Source organism: Seriola aureovittata, chromosome 15 (assembly GCF_021018895.1).
Source record: "Seriola aureovittata isolate HTS-2021-v1 ecotype China chromosome 15, ASM2101889v1, whole genome shotgun sequence".
NCBI classification, from domain to species: Eukaryota; Metazoa; Chordata; class Actinopteri; order Carangiformes; family Carangidae; genus Seriola; species Seriola aureovittata.
Window position 1 is genome coordinate 9,098,383 of NC_079378.1, and position 18,902 is coordinate 9,117,284.

Consider the following 18,902-nt stretch of genomic DNA (forward strand, 5'->3'; position numbering starts at 1 on the left):
TCATGCACTCATAAAATAGGAACAAATATAAGGAAATGTTTAGGGCGAAACTGCAACATATAAATGTGTGGAAAAATGCATGGATAATGTTTAGAGAAGATGTTTCACTAAACAAATTGTATTTTTGTTTCTCGCATCTTTAGGAGGCCAACGCTGACGAGTTTGAGGACAAAGAGTGGACCTTTGTCCTTGAGGGTGTAAGCAAAGAATCCTGCTTTAAGAATCAGACTAGATTTAATCACCATGTGGAAATAAAAGAATACAATTCAATATGTAAATGGGATGTGATTCAAAATAAAACATATCCTGGTTGTTTTTGTTGGTCATGATCAGGAGAATAAGGGGCATCGTAAGGTGCTGGCATCAGCTGACATCAACCTGAAGAAGTTCGCCAGTCCCATGCCGACCCAGACTGACCTGACGCTTAAGCTGAAACCACTGTCTGTGAAAGTGGTGGAGGCCACGCTCAAGCTCTCACTGTCGTGTGTCTTTGTTCGCGAGGGAAAAGCCACGTGAGTAGTTTTTTGTTGTTGTTTGTCCCTCTGTTGCTACTTGCTACATTGTAACAAGTGTATTTTAAGACATGACCGTATGTTTTTGATGATGTCCATGTGTTAATTGATAGCTACTGCACATGTTTATCCCCTAAAGATGATGTTACACCAATGTCATGTTGTCTGTTTGGCCTAGACAGTAGTGCTCCAGACACTACTTGAATGTAGACATAAACTCAAGTAATTCTTCTATATTTGTGCATGGCTCCGGCTGAAAATAAGTGTCTTTGGAGGCTTATAAATGAACCATACCTCATCTGTTTGAAATGTTTGAAACAAACTGTGTTGTGAATAGTTTCAGTGTGATAAATGTTTGCCCTTGCTCCTCAGCGATGAAGACATGCAGAGTCTGGCGAGCCTGATGAGCGTCAAACCCTCAGACATCGGCAACCTGGATGATTTCAATGAGAGCGATGAAGATGAGGACAAGAAGTCTGTCACTGCTACAGGTGGGCAGACTCACACCAACACTGTTCCCTCTGTCTGATCTTCTCTGCGAGTTCCTTCCGCTCATTGCAACTCTGAAACTTCTTCCTCCTCTACCTTCTTTTTCCTCTCTTTTTCCTGCCTCTTTGCTCTCCTCTGGCTGCTGCAGTGGTCCCACACACTCTAACTCGCCCAAATCGCCCCGCTCCCCCTCCACCAGACAAGCGAAACTCCACCGGACCCACTTTTCCAGCCTCAGGTAGCTCCCTCTTGCTCTTACTCGCTCCTGTCATTTGTTCCTCTTCCTAGGGAAAATACATTACAGTATTTCACACACTCATGTCATTTGTTCTGCAGTCCTGCCCACATGACTGCACTGCTTCTTCTAACTAAGTTCTTTCCATACCACATATTTCTCATCTAGACTTTAAATGTGAATCATGTGATGAAAGGCTAATGACAACTTGTATTGAAATGTACTGAAGGTTGTTTGGAGGCATGGAAAAGTCAGTGTCCTGTGTCCACAGAGACATGACTGTAAATAAACATGACAACATGAAAAAGGGGAAATTAAGTGTAACGGCAGCTCAAATGGCCATAACTCTGACATCTGGCTACTCGTCCATGATGTTTCTTTTTTTAGAGCAAATTAAATTACATGTTCCTTCCTTTTCAAGTGTTACTGCTACATTTAATGTATGGCTTTGTGGTGTCTCTGTTAGCTGACACAGCAGAAGTTCTGTACTGAAATATTAATATTTTAAAGATGCAAAAGAAGCAGCAAAATGCATGTCATTAGTCTAAGAGTCCTTAAAACACTGCAGTGCAGTAAGGTGAGAATATTTAAACCTATTTTGAATTAAAATTTTGAAAAAGTATTCTGAAATGAGCATCTGTATCTTTAAACAAGACAAAATAAGGCACAGTGTTATTAAAAGTCAGAAGTTAGAAACATTTGAAACGAGTTAATTTGATTTAAAAGAGGTTAAAATATTCCTGTCTATGTTTTTTAAACTGTTTCTAAGAAAATTTATTTAGTTTCAGACTAACGTGACTTGATGAGAGGAAGCTTTTTTTCACTGGACAATGAATCTTGTTGAAAAAGCTGTGTATATTTTAAAAAATAATCTGCAAAATATATAGATATGTGTCAGTAATCACTAACTATAAATGTAGTGAAGTAAAAAGCACAGTTTTTACCCCCATTTCCATAAATGTAGTGGAGTATAAAGTAGTAGAAAAGCATGCAGTGTTGCCTTGTGAACCTATGCTGCTTTGACCTTTTTTTAATGCAAAGTGGCCACCGACCCAACCTGAGACATAACAGCATGTTGGAATTGAAATTCAGCGATGGCTGAGCTCTTAGGTTGCGGTTTGAGGTGCTTATCAGTTGCAAATGTCACTGCGTATAGTAAAATGATCCGGAGACATGGAAAGTACACGATAATAAATGGGCTATAATTCCATCACAGTTCATCACAGTTCCATATTTTTTGTTTGTGCTGTCACTCAAACAAACGAGTCATGTGATTAACAAAGGATCCTCATGACGGCAGCTGAATTATCTGACATGGGGTGCCAACAGTAATCCTCTTTTCATTCTCAAGTCATGATCTTTTCCCTCTGTGTTTTCCATTGTTTTTCTGTCTGCAATACTGCAATCCATCCATCCATCCATCCATCCATCCATCAATCCATCCATCAGCGTCTGGACGTGATGGCGGGCCTCCCAGTCCTGCCGTCCTCGCTCGCCCTCCCCTACCTATTGCTCCTTGCCCCTCGCCCCGTCGCTCTCGACACCCGTTCTCCACCGCCCCTGTCCAATCAGAGATCCAGCCTCCCCAAGCCCCCTCCCCTCAACCCTCACCCAGGTCCAAGCATAAAAAATTGACCAACCCTGTTCCCCCTGAGCCTCCTGCTTTATCTGACCCACAACATCCAAGCTCCCAGGTCCCAGCAGCTACTTCCTCAATCCAGAGTGCATCCCCTGTCCTGCCTCTCTCTGATGTGTCCCCTGCCAGCCCTCCATCACCCAAATCCTCCAAGACGACCACAATCGCCCCTTCCTCTTCCCCCCATCCTCCATCTCTGAAATGCTCTGAACCTGTATCTCCTTTACCTTCTGCCCCAGTGGAGCCTTCTTTAGCAGTTCCCTCAGTTCCCTCCAATCCTTCTTCATCCGATAACTATGAAGGTCCTGCACATTTAAACACCCCCTCTAAGCTGTCCCTGAAACCTACCAGTACACCTGCAACTGGCATCACTTCTTTAACTCCCAAACATCCCTCCACTGCATTGCCATCAACCAAGACTGTCTTGACATCATCCTCAGCAGCTCCCCAAATGTCTTCTCTCACCACTCTCACCACTCTGACCCATAAGCCCATCTCTGCTACCTCTCATCCTCCCCCCTCCAAATCCTCCTCACCCTCAAAGCCCACCCTGTCCTCCGAGCCCTCGTCCTCTCACCCTCCTCTCACCCGGAGCCTCTCTCAGCCTCCCTCTCTGCCCAGAATCTTCCAGTCAGACTCGGCAAAAGGTATCGACAGGCTGGCAGGCAGACAGGCACGCTGCATGCTTTCCACTAACTGATTCTTCATGTGTGATTGTCTGGTTAGACTTTGTTTCCGCATGAGTTAGCTGTGTGTTACAAGTGTAATACAGTATATACAGTTTTTACTTATGTGCAGTATGGTGTGTTGGTTGTCATAAGAATTTTAACCGACACTAATATGTTGAACATCTGAACGTTTTGTCAATGCTGCAGTGCCTCAGGTAACAACAACAAAGGAAAGTTGAATAGTTAGTATCTGCTTGTTTTTGTGGGTTTCTTTGTTTCATATTTTGCCTCTTTGCTTTTAGGAAGTGTTTGATGCTGCAGGTGTGTTTTCAGTGTTCTGACTGTTTGTTACCGCCTGCTGCCAAAAAGAAGACTATCACTATTCACTGTTTTACTATTCCCAAGTGCAAAAGCCACTTAGTCCAATCAGATTATTTTAGTTTTTGCTTGTTTTAGTTAAATCCATCTTTCTTGTTAATTAAAACTAGTGTATTCACAATTCCAGGAAGCTGGATCTAAAAAATTTAGATCACACCTTCAGGGAGCTGATGCTCTATCCTTTTAATACGGTGTTATGTGATTTAACCGAACACGCTATCATGTGTTGTTACATGATAAAGCAGAATCAAAAGCTTGTTTCCATCCATGCGTATACAGACTTCTCTATAAGTAGTACCATGCTATTCTTAAACTTTAATTTAACACATATACTGAATATTCAATATGCATAAACCTATGCGCTTCAATGTTATTGAGACACACTGTATATAGCATGATAACATTAACAGTTTATTCATTGCAAAGATGTGCTTAACTGACTCTTATCTACAGACTATAAAAATCTGTAGAAATAAAATTGATACACTTTGATCAGACTGAATTACAAAAACAAAAACAAACTGCCCAACTGGGGTGCTTTCAGCTGCTTTTCAGACTGCAAACATGTGTTTGTTCCTGACAGATATAGCTCACTTCTGTGGTGTCATAAAATTAGTAAACCGCATGATATGAATTTAGCTTTTTTGTTCCCCTTTCACTTTTTTGCCTGTCCCTGTTGACACATATCTTTTTTTCTCAATTCCTCTTCTGTCCATTACTCCTCTCTCTTCACCTTCTCTGCTCTCTCAGTTCCTGCGTCGTATCAACGGCGCCCCCCGGAGGATCAAACTGTAGATGATCCTATTTCAGCCACTGGTCTGTCTCTGCTTTCCCTGTCCAGACTAAACAAATGTTTATCAGCTGCTGATATTATTTTCAAATCTTTAAAAATCCTTTTTTCTGCTTTTGTCCTTTTCTCTTTTACTCCTCTCTGTCTTCTCCTAGTAGTTCGCTCCCACATTTTCAAACCTCAGATTGTCAAGTCAATCGCCCGCCCTTCTTCTCCCTCACCATTTTCTGCTGATGCCCCTCCAGTGGCTTCAGCACCTCCTGTCCCCAAATCTTACCCCTGTAGCTCTGAGTCAGGTAACCAGCTGAGTGCACTTTACTTCCAATGCTCTGTCCCTTCCCATTTCTCTTCTTGTTTCCATTATCCATCTGAAAATGATCTCTCTGCACACTTTTTTTTCTCCATCTCTTTCTCCTCCTCGTTTTCACCGCTCTGCTTTCTTCAGGTGATCTGGGGGCGTGGCTGACGTCTGAGTCTGCTCTGATTGGAGGAGCCGTCACCCCTATCCCTCTGCTGAGTAGTCCCGATCTCGACGCTCTGTGCGACCCCGCTGCTCCAACCCTCCCTGCCTCTCTTCCACGCTCATCACCCCCTCGCTCCTCCTCTTTTTCCACCTCTGTTTTGTTTTCCTCTCCTCACCCTCATCTTGCTGTCTCTCCTTCTGCTCCTCCTGCTCCGATCAGCTCCTGCCAGCCAGGTACACCAGCCAACTCATCAAACATTTCACCTGCCAGTAACCCCCCTTCCATGAGTCATCTCAAAAGCAATTGCGTCATGCTTTAACCACACTTTCCCTCCATTCTTACAAACACAACTCCTCAGTGTGTGATTTGTTATCTGACCTCACTCTTCCTCTTTATAGGCTCAACATTCACTTTTGCTCAGACAGACAAGGAAACATCTCCAAGCCCTCTGAGCCGAGGTCAAGAAGTGGCCAACATCACAGTTTCCAACCAGACCAACAGACCGGGCCAGGACTCAAAGGCGGCCATCACAGACAACAAGGCTGAGCCAGGACGGATCAGGTGAGGTCATGGGATGATATCACATGAGTGTTTAAAATTAGATTGTTTGGTTTGGCTCCTAAAAGATATGTTTGGCCTCAAACTGCTGTGTGTGGAGAAAATGTGTCAACAGACCTCAGAGCTCAAGAGGCATCTTGAAGATTGATGGCGACCCTAATAGAGCCTAGGAGACATGACATAGATGACGAAAAGTTTTTACAATGCCAGAAGGCTTGGATATTCTTTTTCTTGTTCCTCCCAACTTTTCTAAAGAGGAAACGACTCGTACGGCCAACCTGCTTGACACTGCATGATTGCTTAAAGGAAAAGTTCAAAGTTTTAGGGGATTTAGATAGAGAGGATTGATACCACTCTCATACCTGTATGTTATACAAAGCTTTCAACAGCAGCTGGTTAGCTTAGCTTAGCAAAGAGACTGGAAACAGGGGGAAACAGCTAGCCTGATTCTGTTGTAGGCTAACAAAATCTGCCTGCCAGTAGCTCCAATTAAGTTGTTATATCTCATTTGTTTAAACTGAATATAAAGGAATATTTGGTTTGACTGATTTTTTTTAATATAGCTCTCTATTATTATTATTTAACCATCTCATTATACTTTAGGCCTATTGTACTATTCCTTACACAGTCACACAGATGTAGATTTCCCCGGCTAAAATGCTATCAATAATATCAGACATCAGTGTATGCAGGGCGTCTCAGAGTGCATCACACATTGAGATAACATTGAATGCATCACTTTACAGTAACGTAATAAGGCATGTTTAGTATTGATCAGCACCTTATCACAATCCTCATGGTCTAAATGACCCCAGAATAACCCACTGTAATGTTGAGGCCAATCTGCATCAGCTTGCTGACGTGTGGCTGAGTTACAGTTTATCTATGTTTGTGAGAGTATTGTGAGACTTGTTGCTCGAGGCCTCACAGCTGCTTTGTGCTTGGTATTTGTGCCTCCTTGATGCTAACACGTGCTAACAGTAGCAGAGTGTTTTGTACCACGCCTCGCCTCGAGTCGCACTTACCTTCCAGTACACGGCAGTCAAATAATCGTCAGCTCTCTGGCTTGCTGTGCGTCCCGCCTGTCTCCCCCCTGTCGCCACCTCCTGCACGCTCACCCCCTTGTGAAACTCTCGCCCACCTGACCCGCCAATATTTCTATCCCCAGTCCTGCCCAATCCCGCTCAGAGCTGATCATAGCCCCACCCCCTCCATGGCCGTTCTCCTGCTGTGAGAGCTCCACCCCCCAGCAGCCCACCACCACTGTTGTGGCGGCTTTTATCACTCCTAAACAGCCAAATGTTCAGAGGGGAATCGATTTGAAAAAGCCAGTCAGCGAGCTGCAGAATATTATTAGGTTCTCTGAGACCGAAAAGGCGCCTCTGGCAAAGCCTGAGCCCGAGCCTGACTTTGACAGCATCATCTTTGAGTCGTTTAACCAAGATTCAGGGGGCTTGTTTCTGGAAGAGGATGACTCTAAGATGGATACTATCAAAAGGTGTCCTCCGGGGTGAGTATTTATATTCACAGTTAAAATCACGATCCAGAAAATAAAAAAAAATAAGATGAGAAAATGTGAACTGGTAGTGGTGATAATGGTTAAAGACACAGAGAGATGGAGACGTAGGATTAAGGAATATTGTTTATCTGTTCTGCAGTCTTGAACAGAAAACCAATGAAAAGGCCTGTGGAGAAAAGGCGTCACTGACAGAACAGTTAGAGGGAGCAGCGGTGCAGAAAGAGGAGGTGGTGAAGGCAGAGCAGGAGAAGCAGAAGGAAAAAGAAATCCTGAAAAAACAAGAGGAGGAAAGGAGGAGGAAGGAGGAAGAGCAGAAAGCAGAGCTCCTGAAGCAGGAGGAGAGGAGAAAACATGAGGAAGAGAAGAAGAGACTGTTGGAGGAGGAGAAGAGGAGGCTCCTGCAAGAGGCGGAGGAGGTCAAGAAGGAGAGGGAAAGGAGGAAACGCGAGGAGGAGAGACTCCTGAAGGAGAAGAGAGATAAGCAGGAAAAGCTGAGGGAGGAAGAGGAGAAGAGGAAGCGGGAGGCGGAGAAGGAGAGGAAGAAGAGAGAGCAGGAGAGGAGACTCCTCGAGGCGGAGGAGGAGAAAGACAGACTTCAGAGGGAGGAGGAGAGGAGACGTGAGAGAGAGAGGTTCATGACGAAGATGAAGGAGGAGGAGGAGAAAAGGATGGAGGAGAAGAGAGAGCTTGAGGAGCAAAAAAAGAGGAGGGAGGAAGAGAAAAAGAGGCTCCTGGAGGAGGAGGAGAGGAAGAAGATGGAGGAGAAACGCTTGAAGGAGGACAAAGAGAAGGAGCAACAGAAGATGAAAGAGGAGGAAGACAGAAGAAGGAAGGAAGAGGTGGAGAATAAACGTCTACAGGAGGAGGAGGAGAGAAAGAAAAAGGAGGAAGAAGAGAAGAGGAAGAAGATAGAGGAGGAGATGAAGAGAGTCAAAGAAGCAGAGGAGAGAAAAAAGAGGGAAGTGGAAGAAAAAGAGAGACTACTGAAAGAGGAGAAGGAGAGGGAGGAGAAAGAGAAGGAGAGACTCTTAAAGGAGGAGCAAGTAAGAGTGGAGAAGAAGAAAAAAGAAGAGGAGGAAAGGCGGAAAAGAGAGGATGAGAAAAGACGTCAAGAAGAGGAAGAGGCGAGGAGGAAAGAAAGACTCTTAAAGGAGCAGAGAGAAATGGAAAGGATGCAAATGGAGGAGGAGAGGAGGAAGAGGGAGGAAGACGAAAAGAAGAGACAACTGCAAGCAGAGCAGAGGAGGCAGGAGGCAGAGAAGAAGAAAAAAGAGGAGGAAAAGAAGAGGAGGGAAGAGGAGGAGAAGCGAGAGAAAGAGGAGAAAGAGAGAGCAGAGAGGAGAGTGAAGGAGGAAGAAGACAGGAAAAAGAAAGAGGCGGAACAGAAAAGGAAACAGCAGGAGAAAGAAGAGATGGAAAGAAGAAAGAAGAAGGAGGAGGAAGAAAGGAGAGTCAGGGAGGAGGAAGAGAGGAGGAGGACAGAGGAACGAGCAGCTCCAGTCTGCAGTCTGGAGGTCAACAGATCAGATGAGGACAAGCAGAAGATGAGAACTTTAGTTTCATCTTCCTCTTCTTCTTCTTCTTTGCCATTTTCTCTGCTAAACACACACACCAACATCCCTCCACCCAGCTTCACAAACACACCTCCTCCCAATCTGTTACCCGCCGCCTCCCACCTCCCTCCCCCGAACACGTCCGAGCAGCAGCTGCCCTCACACATTCTCGGCCAATCACGATCGAGACCGTCGACCCTTCAGTCAGTTAACAAACCGAGCTCTGCCGCCGTAGACTCCAACAAAGACCGGTGAGTTACAGCACTGAAATAAAAAAGTAATGGCTTCACTGTGGGTGTTGCTTGTCGTCTGCTTTCTTAATCAGCATCAATAAAATAAATCAATTAATCAGTGTTATTCTTAAAGTGGCGACTTTACACTTTAAATTCTCCTCCTACTGATTTAAACATTGTGAAACATTGTGATTCTCTGCTCGCGTAGAACATCATTGATTATCTGTGTTGTAGGGGTGGGCTGATCAGTATTGATACTACTGATACTATATCTTGTTTTGAGATTGATTTTGGGCTCATTAACACTCGTCTTAGCGCTGCACCATCTTGTTTCTCTGCTGTCGTTGTTTGTGCATGTGTGAATTCACACAATAAACTTCTGTAATTCACCTTTAAAAGCTGTATGGCATTTTAACATGCATGTGATAATGGAGAATAGTCAAAAGAAAAGCCTAATTGCCACTTATTCAGTAGTGATAAAAATGTATTAGATGCATTCACCTAATAAATCATGACACATTTCCTATCTGCTTCTAATGATAAGAAGTATTGATACTGGTATTGATTTGTTCAATCCCCTTATTACTTGGTGTCAATTTTTGTGGTATCACCCACCCCTACTATTTGTCTATCTTATTGCTGCTGAACTCTTCTTCATGTTCTTCCACCTGTCACCCCCCCCACCCCTTTCTTCCTTGTTTCACATTTTCCTCTTTCTCTCGCCTCACTCCAGTCCCCAACCCTCTCTCATAAAGGAAGGTTCATTGTCAAACATTATTGTCCCAGAAAAGAAAATATCTGCCACATGTACTCCTCCACCTGGCATCCGTTCAGAACCCACTGTTCAGCCCCTTGCTCAGGATAAACCAATCACATTAGAGGTCTTGACCCAGGAGCCACCTCCAAAGAGGATGAGTGCTGCAGAGATTCCTCTGTGGAAAGTGCTAGAAGGGAGAAGTGGGAAAGATACACCTGAAAAAATCTCTGCCGAGGAGAGTGCAAAACCTTTGTGCAGAGGGTAAGAATGGATGAGGGGGTGTCTGTCTGTCTGTTTTCTCTGCTTTATCTCCCTGTCTGACTGTCTGTGGCAGCCTCGCTAATAGTCTGGCTTCTTATTATTGTAGTAAGTAGCAAATGTAAATTTGTAATGGCTGCATCTTTCATGCGTTTTTTTTTCTCTCCTAGCTCACACACAGAAGATGCTGCTAAGGTGGACACCCCTGTCAGGCAGGAGCACGAGCCAATCACAGCCAAGGAGTCAGGGACACATCACATAGTGCCACCACCTCCTGCTCAACCCGCTGCACCATCAGTTAAAGAGGAACCCAAAGAGCCAGAGGGACCCAGTGTGGAACCAGCAACCTCACTCGAGGTTTCCCCCAAACCGGTCGGGGAGCGCACGGCTTTGGCGCTGGAGCCGCTGCTGCCCTCAAAACCAGAACCGGGACTGCGGCCGGAACCAGTTCTCCAGCCATCAGGAAAGCCACAGGGGGAGGGAGCAGATGAGGAGAAACCAGCAGACAGCGTGGCTCGTGGTGAGGAGAGTTTCGTCAACAACGAGGAGCCAGTGTGCGAGGCAGAAAAGCAGCTGTGGGCAGCCGTGGAGGAGACCACAGCGGAGACGGGAGCAGAGAGAGGGATGGAAAGTAGTGAGAGCACTGACGAGAAGGAAGAGAAGGAGCAGGAGGAGGAGGGTGTAATAGGGGGGTGAGTCAGCAATGCAGCCTTAGCAGCATGGCGTGACATGTCTGTTCTTCACTGGCAAACCACCACATACACACTCACACACACCTGTACACACGCTCACTAACGTTCCTCTGTGGTGCTGCAGCCTAACCAGTGCTTCCTCAGCAGCTGCGATTAACCACAGCTGATGCTCCATCTCAGCCTCTGTCTATGCTGTTGGACTGAATATTTTAATGTGATTTGATGAGAGCTTTGTATGTGTGTGTGTGTGTATGTGTGTTTATGTGTGTATGTGTGTTTCTGTGTGTGGCAGTGCCCGCAAATGTGCAGACACAGAGGCAGATGTGTGTGTTGCAGAGCAGCAGAAGGAGGCACCTGCTGGCTTCATGTCAGCAGTAGTTGGGGTGTTGTATAGAGGGTGAGTCTCTCTGCCTGCCTCTGTTGTTGAATCATTTGTTAAGATGTGACGAGTGCAAAAAAGATTTTGTCGACTACGTCGAGATACAGTAGGGATATGTTGCCAGTGGCTAATTTAATAATGTGTCAGATACATACAATACAGACGCAGTAAACACAACATAACAAGGTTTTATCAACTATCACCTCAAAAGTAGGATCAATGATTTTAATGATGTAACAATTCAAGTTATTACATTCTTATTCTTTAAGATTGTCAAATTATATTTTGAAATAATTAGGCGAACATAGATTTCCGATTTAAAATCACTGTTATGTCAGACTTAAAAGTTAAAAAGTTAAATGTTGCACCGCACGTAGTAAAATTGGACAAACAATGTTGCAGTATGGTTTTCAATTATTCAAATTATTTATCATACTTTTTATTACATTGTCAACCTATTCAGAGAGCTATTTTATTACATTTGATACATTTTTAAGCAGTAGTTTTATTTACATGATAGTTATTTTAGTGTGAGTTGCTTTTTACATTTCCCATATATACACGTATGTAGCTTATGTGATTCCTCAAAGCTAAAAACTGACAGACACCGCCAGAGCAGTGTTGAAACAGTTTGGTGTTTGTTCAGGGAGTTATCTATAAGCTTTGCTATTGCTACATAGTTAGCATTAGCATTAACAGCTGTTTACTTACCAATCTAGAACAAATGCTGTGAGTTCAGCATCCAACTTAATTCCTTTACTCGCCGAGAGATGACTACAGAGGTGGAAAGCAACGTTATTTCTTCTACTGAAGTTAGCATGCTAACCAGCTAGCCCCGGCCCATCTTCTCACTTTCCAATAGTAAATCACTCTAGCATCAAATCTGCCCTGAAGAAGTAGCGCTGCTCAGAGGTCGTACGATATCCTCAAGCAACGATCACCACCACTTGTTCCCTGCAAAAAAAACATATTCAGCAGAAGAGAAAACTTACAAATAGCCCCTTTAACTGACCTGTAAAAAAACTGTATGTACATCTATCCATCCTTCATTTACCAGCACTTAGATTCCATCATTATATTGGTGTCGGGGGTTATTTTGGTTATTTGGCTGTAATCCACTCTGTGATTTGTGGTGAGTTCACTGTGTTATAGAGAATTTATCTTGTGTTTAGCTAGCCAGCTCGCAGTTAGCTGTGTATCTTTCTCTGAGCAGATCTGAGCTTTCATATGCATGTCAAAGAGTTGTTTACCTGAACTTAATGATGCCATAAGTGATGTAGATCTTTAGTGCACTGGGTAGGGTGGGGGTGGGGGGAGCTTGGTTGGTTCTCAGTGTAACAAACAATAAATGTTTTTGCGGTCTGCTTTCGCACGGCGCTTTGGACAAGCACCAAAACAAAGTCTGAGAGGGAACTACTTAATCAAGCATGCTGTCTGGCTTTCTGTCACACTGTTCAGAGCCTGCTGTGGTCATTGTGCAGGTCATTGTAGGGTGAGCTCGTTCTCAGAGTTTTTCTGTTCCCTCATGTCTGTCCTTGTAGCTATGAGACAGTGGCCTCCATCCTGCACACAACTGGATCCACTGATGCAGGTCCTCCACACCCGTCTGCAGAACAATCGTGCCTCCTTTTGAGCGATGAAGATCAGCTGTTTATACGTGAAGTAGATGCAGAGATGCTGTATACCTCTGAGCCAGATGATGAGTCGCTGATTGGCGTTGGTGTGGACATTTCGCCACCCACGGCCTTCTCAGACGCAACAGAAAATCACACTGTTTTAGTTAAGAAACTAGAGTGCTTACCTACAGTGGAGACACGTGGGCTCAGTTTGGTGGCGAGTCTGCGACTGGCAGCAAGTGAGCAGGAGAAAGAGAGGGAGCAGGAGAGGGAGAGAAGGGAGAAAGAAAGGATAATGAGGGAGGAGAGAGACAGGAAGGAGAAGGAAGAGGCAGAAAGGAAGGAGAAAGAGAGGGTGGAAAAGGAGGAAAGAGAGAGGTTGACAAAGGAGAGAGGGGAGATGGAGAGGAAGGAGAGAGAAAGGATGGAGAGGGAAAAGGAAGAGGAGAGAAAGAGGTTGGAAAATGAGAGGGAAGAGCTGGAGAACAAGCAAAGGGAGGAGAGGGAAAAGGCAGAAAGAGAAAGTGAGCAGCAGAGGGCAGATAGGGAGAAGAAGAAAAAAGAAGAGGAAGAAGAAAGGGCAGAAAAGAAGATGGAAAGGGAAAAAAACAAAAAGGGAGAGGTGGGCAGGATGATGGAAAAAGAAGAGAAACCGCAACAGAGACAAGAGATCCTTTCTGACTCTAAATCAGTGCAAAGCAACCAAAAAGATGAGAACATCCAATCAACTGACTGTCCGCCACTGAGAGAGGCAGACCTGGATGATATTGCATATGATGAGAGGTTACAGGGCAATGAGGAGGAGTCAGAAAGCAAATCTGATCCCAAATCAGTGAAAATGATCGACCCTGAAGCTGAAATCAAACTGGTTTCGGCCAGACCAATTGATTCAGTCCCTGCAGACATACCAACAAATAAACTTGATTCCAGATCAGACAAACCTGATGACTCTGATATTGCTGTTAAGAAAGGCCTGGATCATTCTGCTCTGAGATCAGTTAGAAAAGGCAAGCCAAACCTTAAATCTGGTGCCATCCCAGTGTGGATGAGAGAGGAGGAGGATGAGGAGGTGGAGTATGAGAGAGGACATGAGGATCTTGGCTCCATCTGGCTGGCTGAGCTTTACATGGAAGGGGAAGCAGGGTGAGTAAGGGGGTGGGGTGGGGGGTGAGAGGGAGGGATACATGGCAGCAGGGAGAGAGAGGTGAGTAACTGTGGAGGAGTTGGCTATGCGAAAGAGATCTGCTTGTTGCCTCATGTGGATAAGAGGACTGTGCCTGTGGCGTTTTGGTGTTTACTTCCAGTAACCAATCCTTTTAACTTGTTATGTCTGCGGGGAAATCTTCACCAAACATTAGTATCCCTCATTTACTGAGGGTGTGGCCTTTTCCTGCAGGTGTTTCTCAGGAAAGAGCTGTTTGTTGGCATGTGAGTCATGTATTTCTTCCCCAAGCAACATCATTACCGTGTTGTTTGTGAATAAAACTGGAATTTCCTCTTTACATCTTGCCTTAATTAAGGCACCTAAAAGCCCTTAGCACCCAATTTGCTGTAATTTGCCTCATGTATCCCAGTCCTTCTTCTCAGAGTCGCAACTCAGTTGAATCTGAACACACGGACATCTTATGCATATTTTTAGTTTCAGTATGACTTATACTTCATATCATTACATCCAATATCCATTGTAAATTAACATCCACAAATCCATGTAGAAAGCACAGCAAAAGAAGAAAGTCCTTAGAACTCTAGTACCTGCCTGGGAATGATCGCAGTTTTAGGTTTTCTTCAGTATCAGAGTAATGTAATGATAGCACTTTGTAGATCCTTGGTCAAATTGTAAACAGGAACTGTTAATAGCTAATTCGGCTTTCTTTTTATTGTGCTAATTTGTCTAAAATTTACAGTTGTAACGCATAGGAACTCTACAAAATTTTTTGCGGTTTACATCCCCCAAAGCATCATGAGGTTAGACTTTGAAAACCCCTGACTCAAAATGTTGGGACCCGTTTATCAGGGACACATACAACCTACGTGAGGCCCCTGACGCAGTATGAAAAAGGGTTAACTGTGGCTGTATCTACCACTCCTGTGTGTTTCTGTTCATGACTGTGACTATGTGTCTGGCATCAAATAATATCACAAGGCTCTTTGTATTTGTTCATTACTCATTGCAGCTAAGTAGCATGCCACGTAGCATGGACTGGTTCGGTCATTGGATACTGCAGTTCAGTGGAAGCTGGAGCATGTTTAAAACTCGTGTTTCACTTTGGATGAGTCCCATATTTTCTTTGCCTCTAACATTTGTAGTTTGGAATAATCTCACATAGCCAGATCTCTGCCTGGGGAAAAGCCTGGGGAAAATCTCATCCAAACAATGGGCATGTCAAGACCTTTGGAATGCTTGAGTTTAGTCTATAGAGTTTGTACTGGGAAAAGCACGTCTGGATAGTTTTTGTTTTGAGGTTTCCTTCTTTAATGAGCACCAGCACCATGCTCTATCCTGTTCTTGAATTTCATCAGACCTTTGTGAGCATAACAGGATTGATCTCTGGCTGCGTGAGATGATTGGTGGTATGCTGCCCGAGGGGAATGGAGCATGATAAGAACACCGCGGTTCTGTTGCTGGTCAGTTTTCTCAAAAGCAATTCAGCTCTGAAATCTCCTTTTCTGTCTCCAGCCCAGGCCACCCATCCCCTGCTGTAGCTCAGAAGCCCTCCTCACTTCCCTTCAGCGAACAAACCCTTTACAAGAGCTCTGCTGTCAGTCAGCCAAATAAACCAGAACCTCCCGATTCCCTAACCAATCAGGCTGGCCGTCCTCATCCTAACCCTGCTTTGGTGTCTAAGCAAGAGGAAAGAATCAGTCAGACAACTAGGGCAAAACCTGCTCTCAGACACAGTGAGGCACAAAAACAGCCAATGAAAGAGCAGAGTGATGATGACAGAAAAACCGGTCACAGCCAGGAGGTGGCAGCCAATGAGGAGGCAGAACTTGTTCAGTCGTCGGTGGTGCCTTGGCCGCTTCCTCCAAGCGCAAACACTAGTAGCATACACTGTGACTTAAATAACACCAAGACATATACTGACACTCACATCAACAAGACACACGATGACAAAACAGCCACAGATTCACGCAAGAGTCTTGAAATGAGGGACGATAAAGACATGAATCCCTCCAAGAGCCCGAGCTTAAATAAGCACACACACCCAACAGAGACTGACGGTACACCAACGGACAACCTCCACACACCGACACACACCCCCGATCACAGCAATGTCACCAAAGACCAGCAGCTCCAAGAGGAGGAGAGGTTATTATTGGCTAAAATTCGCCTGATGACAGGTGAGACATCACCTGTCTCCAGCCCTCACAGTATGAAACGGCTTTTCCCTGCCCCCGGTGATATTGACTGTGACGCCACAGAGCCCAAGAGCCGATCAGAAATCAAACTTATTGATCACAATCAGCGCTCGCTTATTCCCCACTTTGACGCCCTGCAGGAAATATCACTGGCTGAGACAGAGGAGCCACTGGGAGAGGAGGATGTGTAAGTCAGCATGAGGCGTCAACCTGTGCTGCTCTATAAAATGACACTGAGCCTTGAATGTGTGTTTTGAGTGTGATATGCAGAGACTTGGGAAGGAATTACACCAGTTTTACAATTCAATATCAACAGATATATAACGTGTTATTCGGCTGTTAAGTCTGACACAGTAACATTAGCCCGTTTCACAAAGTTGCTGTGTGGAGTTTGAACTGTTGAATTTGCTGTTTTTCAACTGAATATCCAAAGAAAAAGATCCAACTGTTCGGTGTATCCGCTTGGTTTTGAGGTTGTTAAACATTTTCCAATCAGCATAGACCTGCGCTTAATCTATCCCGCTTCAAATGTAGCTACCCATTCTCCTCATGGTGTGTGTTCCCATCCTGCCCTCTAACATCAAGAGATCTGCTCTCTTCTCCTTGTCATGTTAGCAACCTTGCATGTCTCTTGCTCAATATCTCCAAATCACCGAGGACGCTGATGCTCATACCAGGCTGCTTGGATGAGCTCCTTTTCTTCCTCTAAACAAAGTCTGGTTTTCTATTCATCACCTGTCTTGCCTATTTTTTATGTCTCGTCTCGCCTCAGGCTAAAACACCCACCGGCCGACCTCCCCGACGGTCCAGAGAAGAAACACACAGACATACACATCACTCCTCCCCATCACTGTGAGTTGAAGACATCTTGGCTTCCTACGTTACCAGAGGAAGAAACCAGTGACGTTACGGCGCCTGATCCAGTTCCAACAGTCAGAGAGGAGGCTGATGGGAAGGACGACACAGCGGAGGTTAAATATTCAGAACGCTGATGTCCACTTAACGTCTGACACGCTTCAATAAATCACAGCACACAACCACAACTGAACTTATTTTTCTTCTCATCCCTCTCTCCTCTTCCTCCTCCTCCTCCTCCTCCTCCTCCACCAGGGCCTGGTGAACTCCAGTCAGTCGCTGCTCCAGTGGTGCCAGGACATCACCAGCGGGCACCAGGGGGTGAAGGTCACAAACTTCAGCACGTCCTGGAGAAACGGCCTGGCCTTCTGTGCCATCCTGCATCACTTCCATCCAGACAAAATGTACGCTGATTATATATACACATTGGGTGCATTCAGTTTTTAACGTTATTCCATGTTGCACTGCAGCTCAGAGTCTGATTCATTTATTTAAATGTTGTCAATCTGCTTCTCATTTTGTTCTTCACGGCTTTTGTCCCATTAGAGATTTTGACCAGTTAGACCCTCATGACATCAAGCTCAACAACAAAAGGGTAAGGATGAGACTTGGATTCATCAAATTTACTGTGAATGGAGCTTTTCACAGCAGCTGCTTAGTGCCCTGTTTTATCAGTAGTGTTAATGGTTTACTATTAACACAAGTTGCTTTTGAGGTCCAGAATTCATAGGCCAGAATACAGAAGAACAGTCTTCTTTTTCTCTTTTATGGTCCCTCCTTATAATGTTGTTTTAATACAGCTTAAAATAAATTCCCCCAAGTAATGTTTCTTCTCTAATTTCCTTGATACTGGCTTTTTCTTCTAAATATTCATTCCACACAAAGAAGGTGGGCATGCTTATTTCAGAGTAGTGTCTGCACTTTGCATAAGCCCCTACAAGCTCCAGAGCAACCTTTATGTGTCCTGAGAGGCAAAACAGAGGGCAATAAAAATCTGGCTACATCACTTTCTGCTGCTCAATAAGCTCATTGTTACTGTTTCTGTGATTAAAACGATTCAGATGAGTGAGTCAGAAATGGTTCGGATGACATCGTATACAGAGACAGACTTAAACTACTAAAGTGAGATGGACCGGTCCCTCTGTTCTTCACTGATGATGTGCTTCTTTTTTACGACGACATCAGGCGTTTGACGGTTTCGAGGCGCTGGGCATCTCTCGTCTCTTGGAGCCGTCCGACATGGTTCTCCTGTCCGTCCCCGACAGGCTCATAGTCATGACCTACCTCAGCCAGATCCGCTCGCACTTCACCAACCAGGAGCTGAGCGTGCTGCAGATAGAGCACAACAGCAGCCAGTCCAGCTATGGCCTCGCCCTCTCCGGTCCTGCTCCCACGAACGTCGATGCCGCCGCCTTCTGCATGGCCAGACTTAACGAAGGAGTGAGTCTGGAGGAAGGAGGAAGCAGCACGTTGGTCGTCCCGCCACCGAGGACCAAACGAGTAGTTAAAGGTATCGGCTTGTCAGCATTCATCTATTTTCAAGGCTGATTTTAGCCTCTTCAGCCCAGTGCTTTAGAGCATATCCCAAGGTATTCAAGCCTTCTACATAAAGCTGGATTCCATGGAAACATGAAAAAAAAAAAAAACTGAAGAGAAACATAATTAAACGGAGCAAAACAGAATCAAGTCAGGACAGCAGTACAGAGGAGGGAAGGGGAAAACATTAGTGTGTCTCCAGGGAACTCAGGAATGTGATGGAGCAGAGTTTAGGACAAGGAAGAAGGACAAATAGATCATTAAATCAAGTTCACAGCACAGCAGTTAAGATTCTCGTAGGTTTCCCAAGGTTTCCAAAGATAACAAAAAATGTCACGCTGAATTGGATGGAAATGTGTGTAAAATGATGCTCATCTAGAGGTTTCCTTTTCCTGTGCAGATGTCAGTCATGAA

General features: G+C 44.8%; 1 protein-coding gene across 12 annotated transcripts in view; it reads left to right on the top strand.

Moving 5' to 3' along the window:
* Positions 1-18,902, top strand: part of ehbp1l1b (EH domain binding protein 1-like 1b) — a 29,292-nt gene that overhangs the window by 6,753 nt on the left and 3,637 nt on the right. For 2 of the 12 annotated variants that reach the window (XM_056398277.1, XM_056398279.1), the window contains exons 4-22: positions 144-197; positions 334-512; positions 885-1,003; positions 1,150-1,239; positions 2,686-3,519; positions 4,669-4,734; positions 4,864-5,004; positions 5,154-5,405; positions 5,571-5,733; positions 6,899-7,240; positions 7,389-9,053; positions 9,769-10,053; positions 10,221-10,742; positions 12,663-13,880; positions 15,415-16,284; positions 16,870-17,068; positions 17,208-17,356; positions 17,499-17,547; positions 18,138-18,462. In XM_056398277.1, coding sequence (XP_056254252.1) covers positions 144-197; positions 334-512; positions 885-1,003; positions 1,150-1,239; positions 2,686-3,519; positions 4,669-4,734; positions 4,864-5,004; positions 5,154-5,405; positions 5,571-5,733; positions 6,899-7,240; positions 7,389-9,053; positions 9,769-10,053; positions 10,221-10,742; positions 12,663-13,880; positions 15,415-16,284; positions 16,870-17,068; positions 17,208-17,356; positions 17,499-17,547; positions 18,138-18,462 — 7,522 coding nt within the window. The remainder of the gene's footprint in view (positions 1-143; positions 198-333; positions 513-884; positions 1,004-1,149; positions 1,240-2,685; positions 3,520-4,668; positions 4,735-4,863; positions 5,005-5,153; positions 5,406-5,570; positions 5,734-6,898; positions 7,241-7,388; positions 9,054-9,768; positions 10,054-10,220; positions 10,743-12,662; positions 13,881-15,414; positions 16,285-16,869; positions 17,069-17,207; positions 17,357-17,498; positions 17,548-18,137; positions 18,463-18,902) is intronic. The other 10 variants (XM_056398278.1, XM_056398281.1, XM_056398280.1 and 7 more) reach the window with 10 other exon arrangements.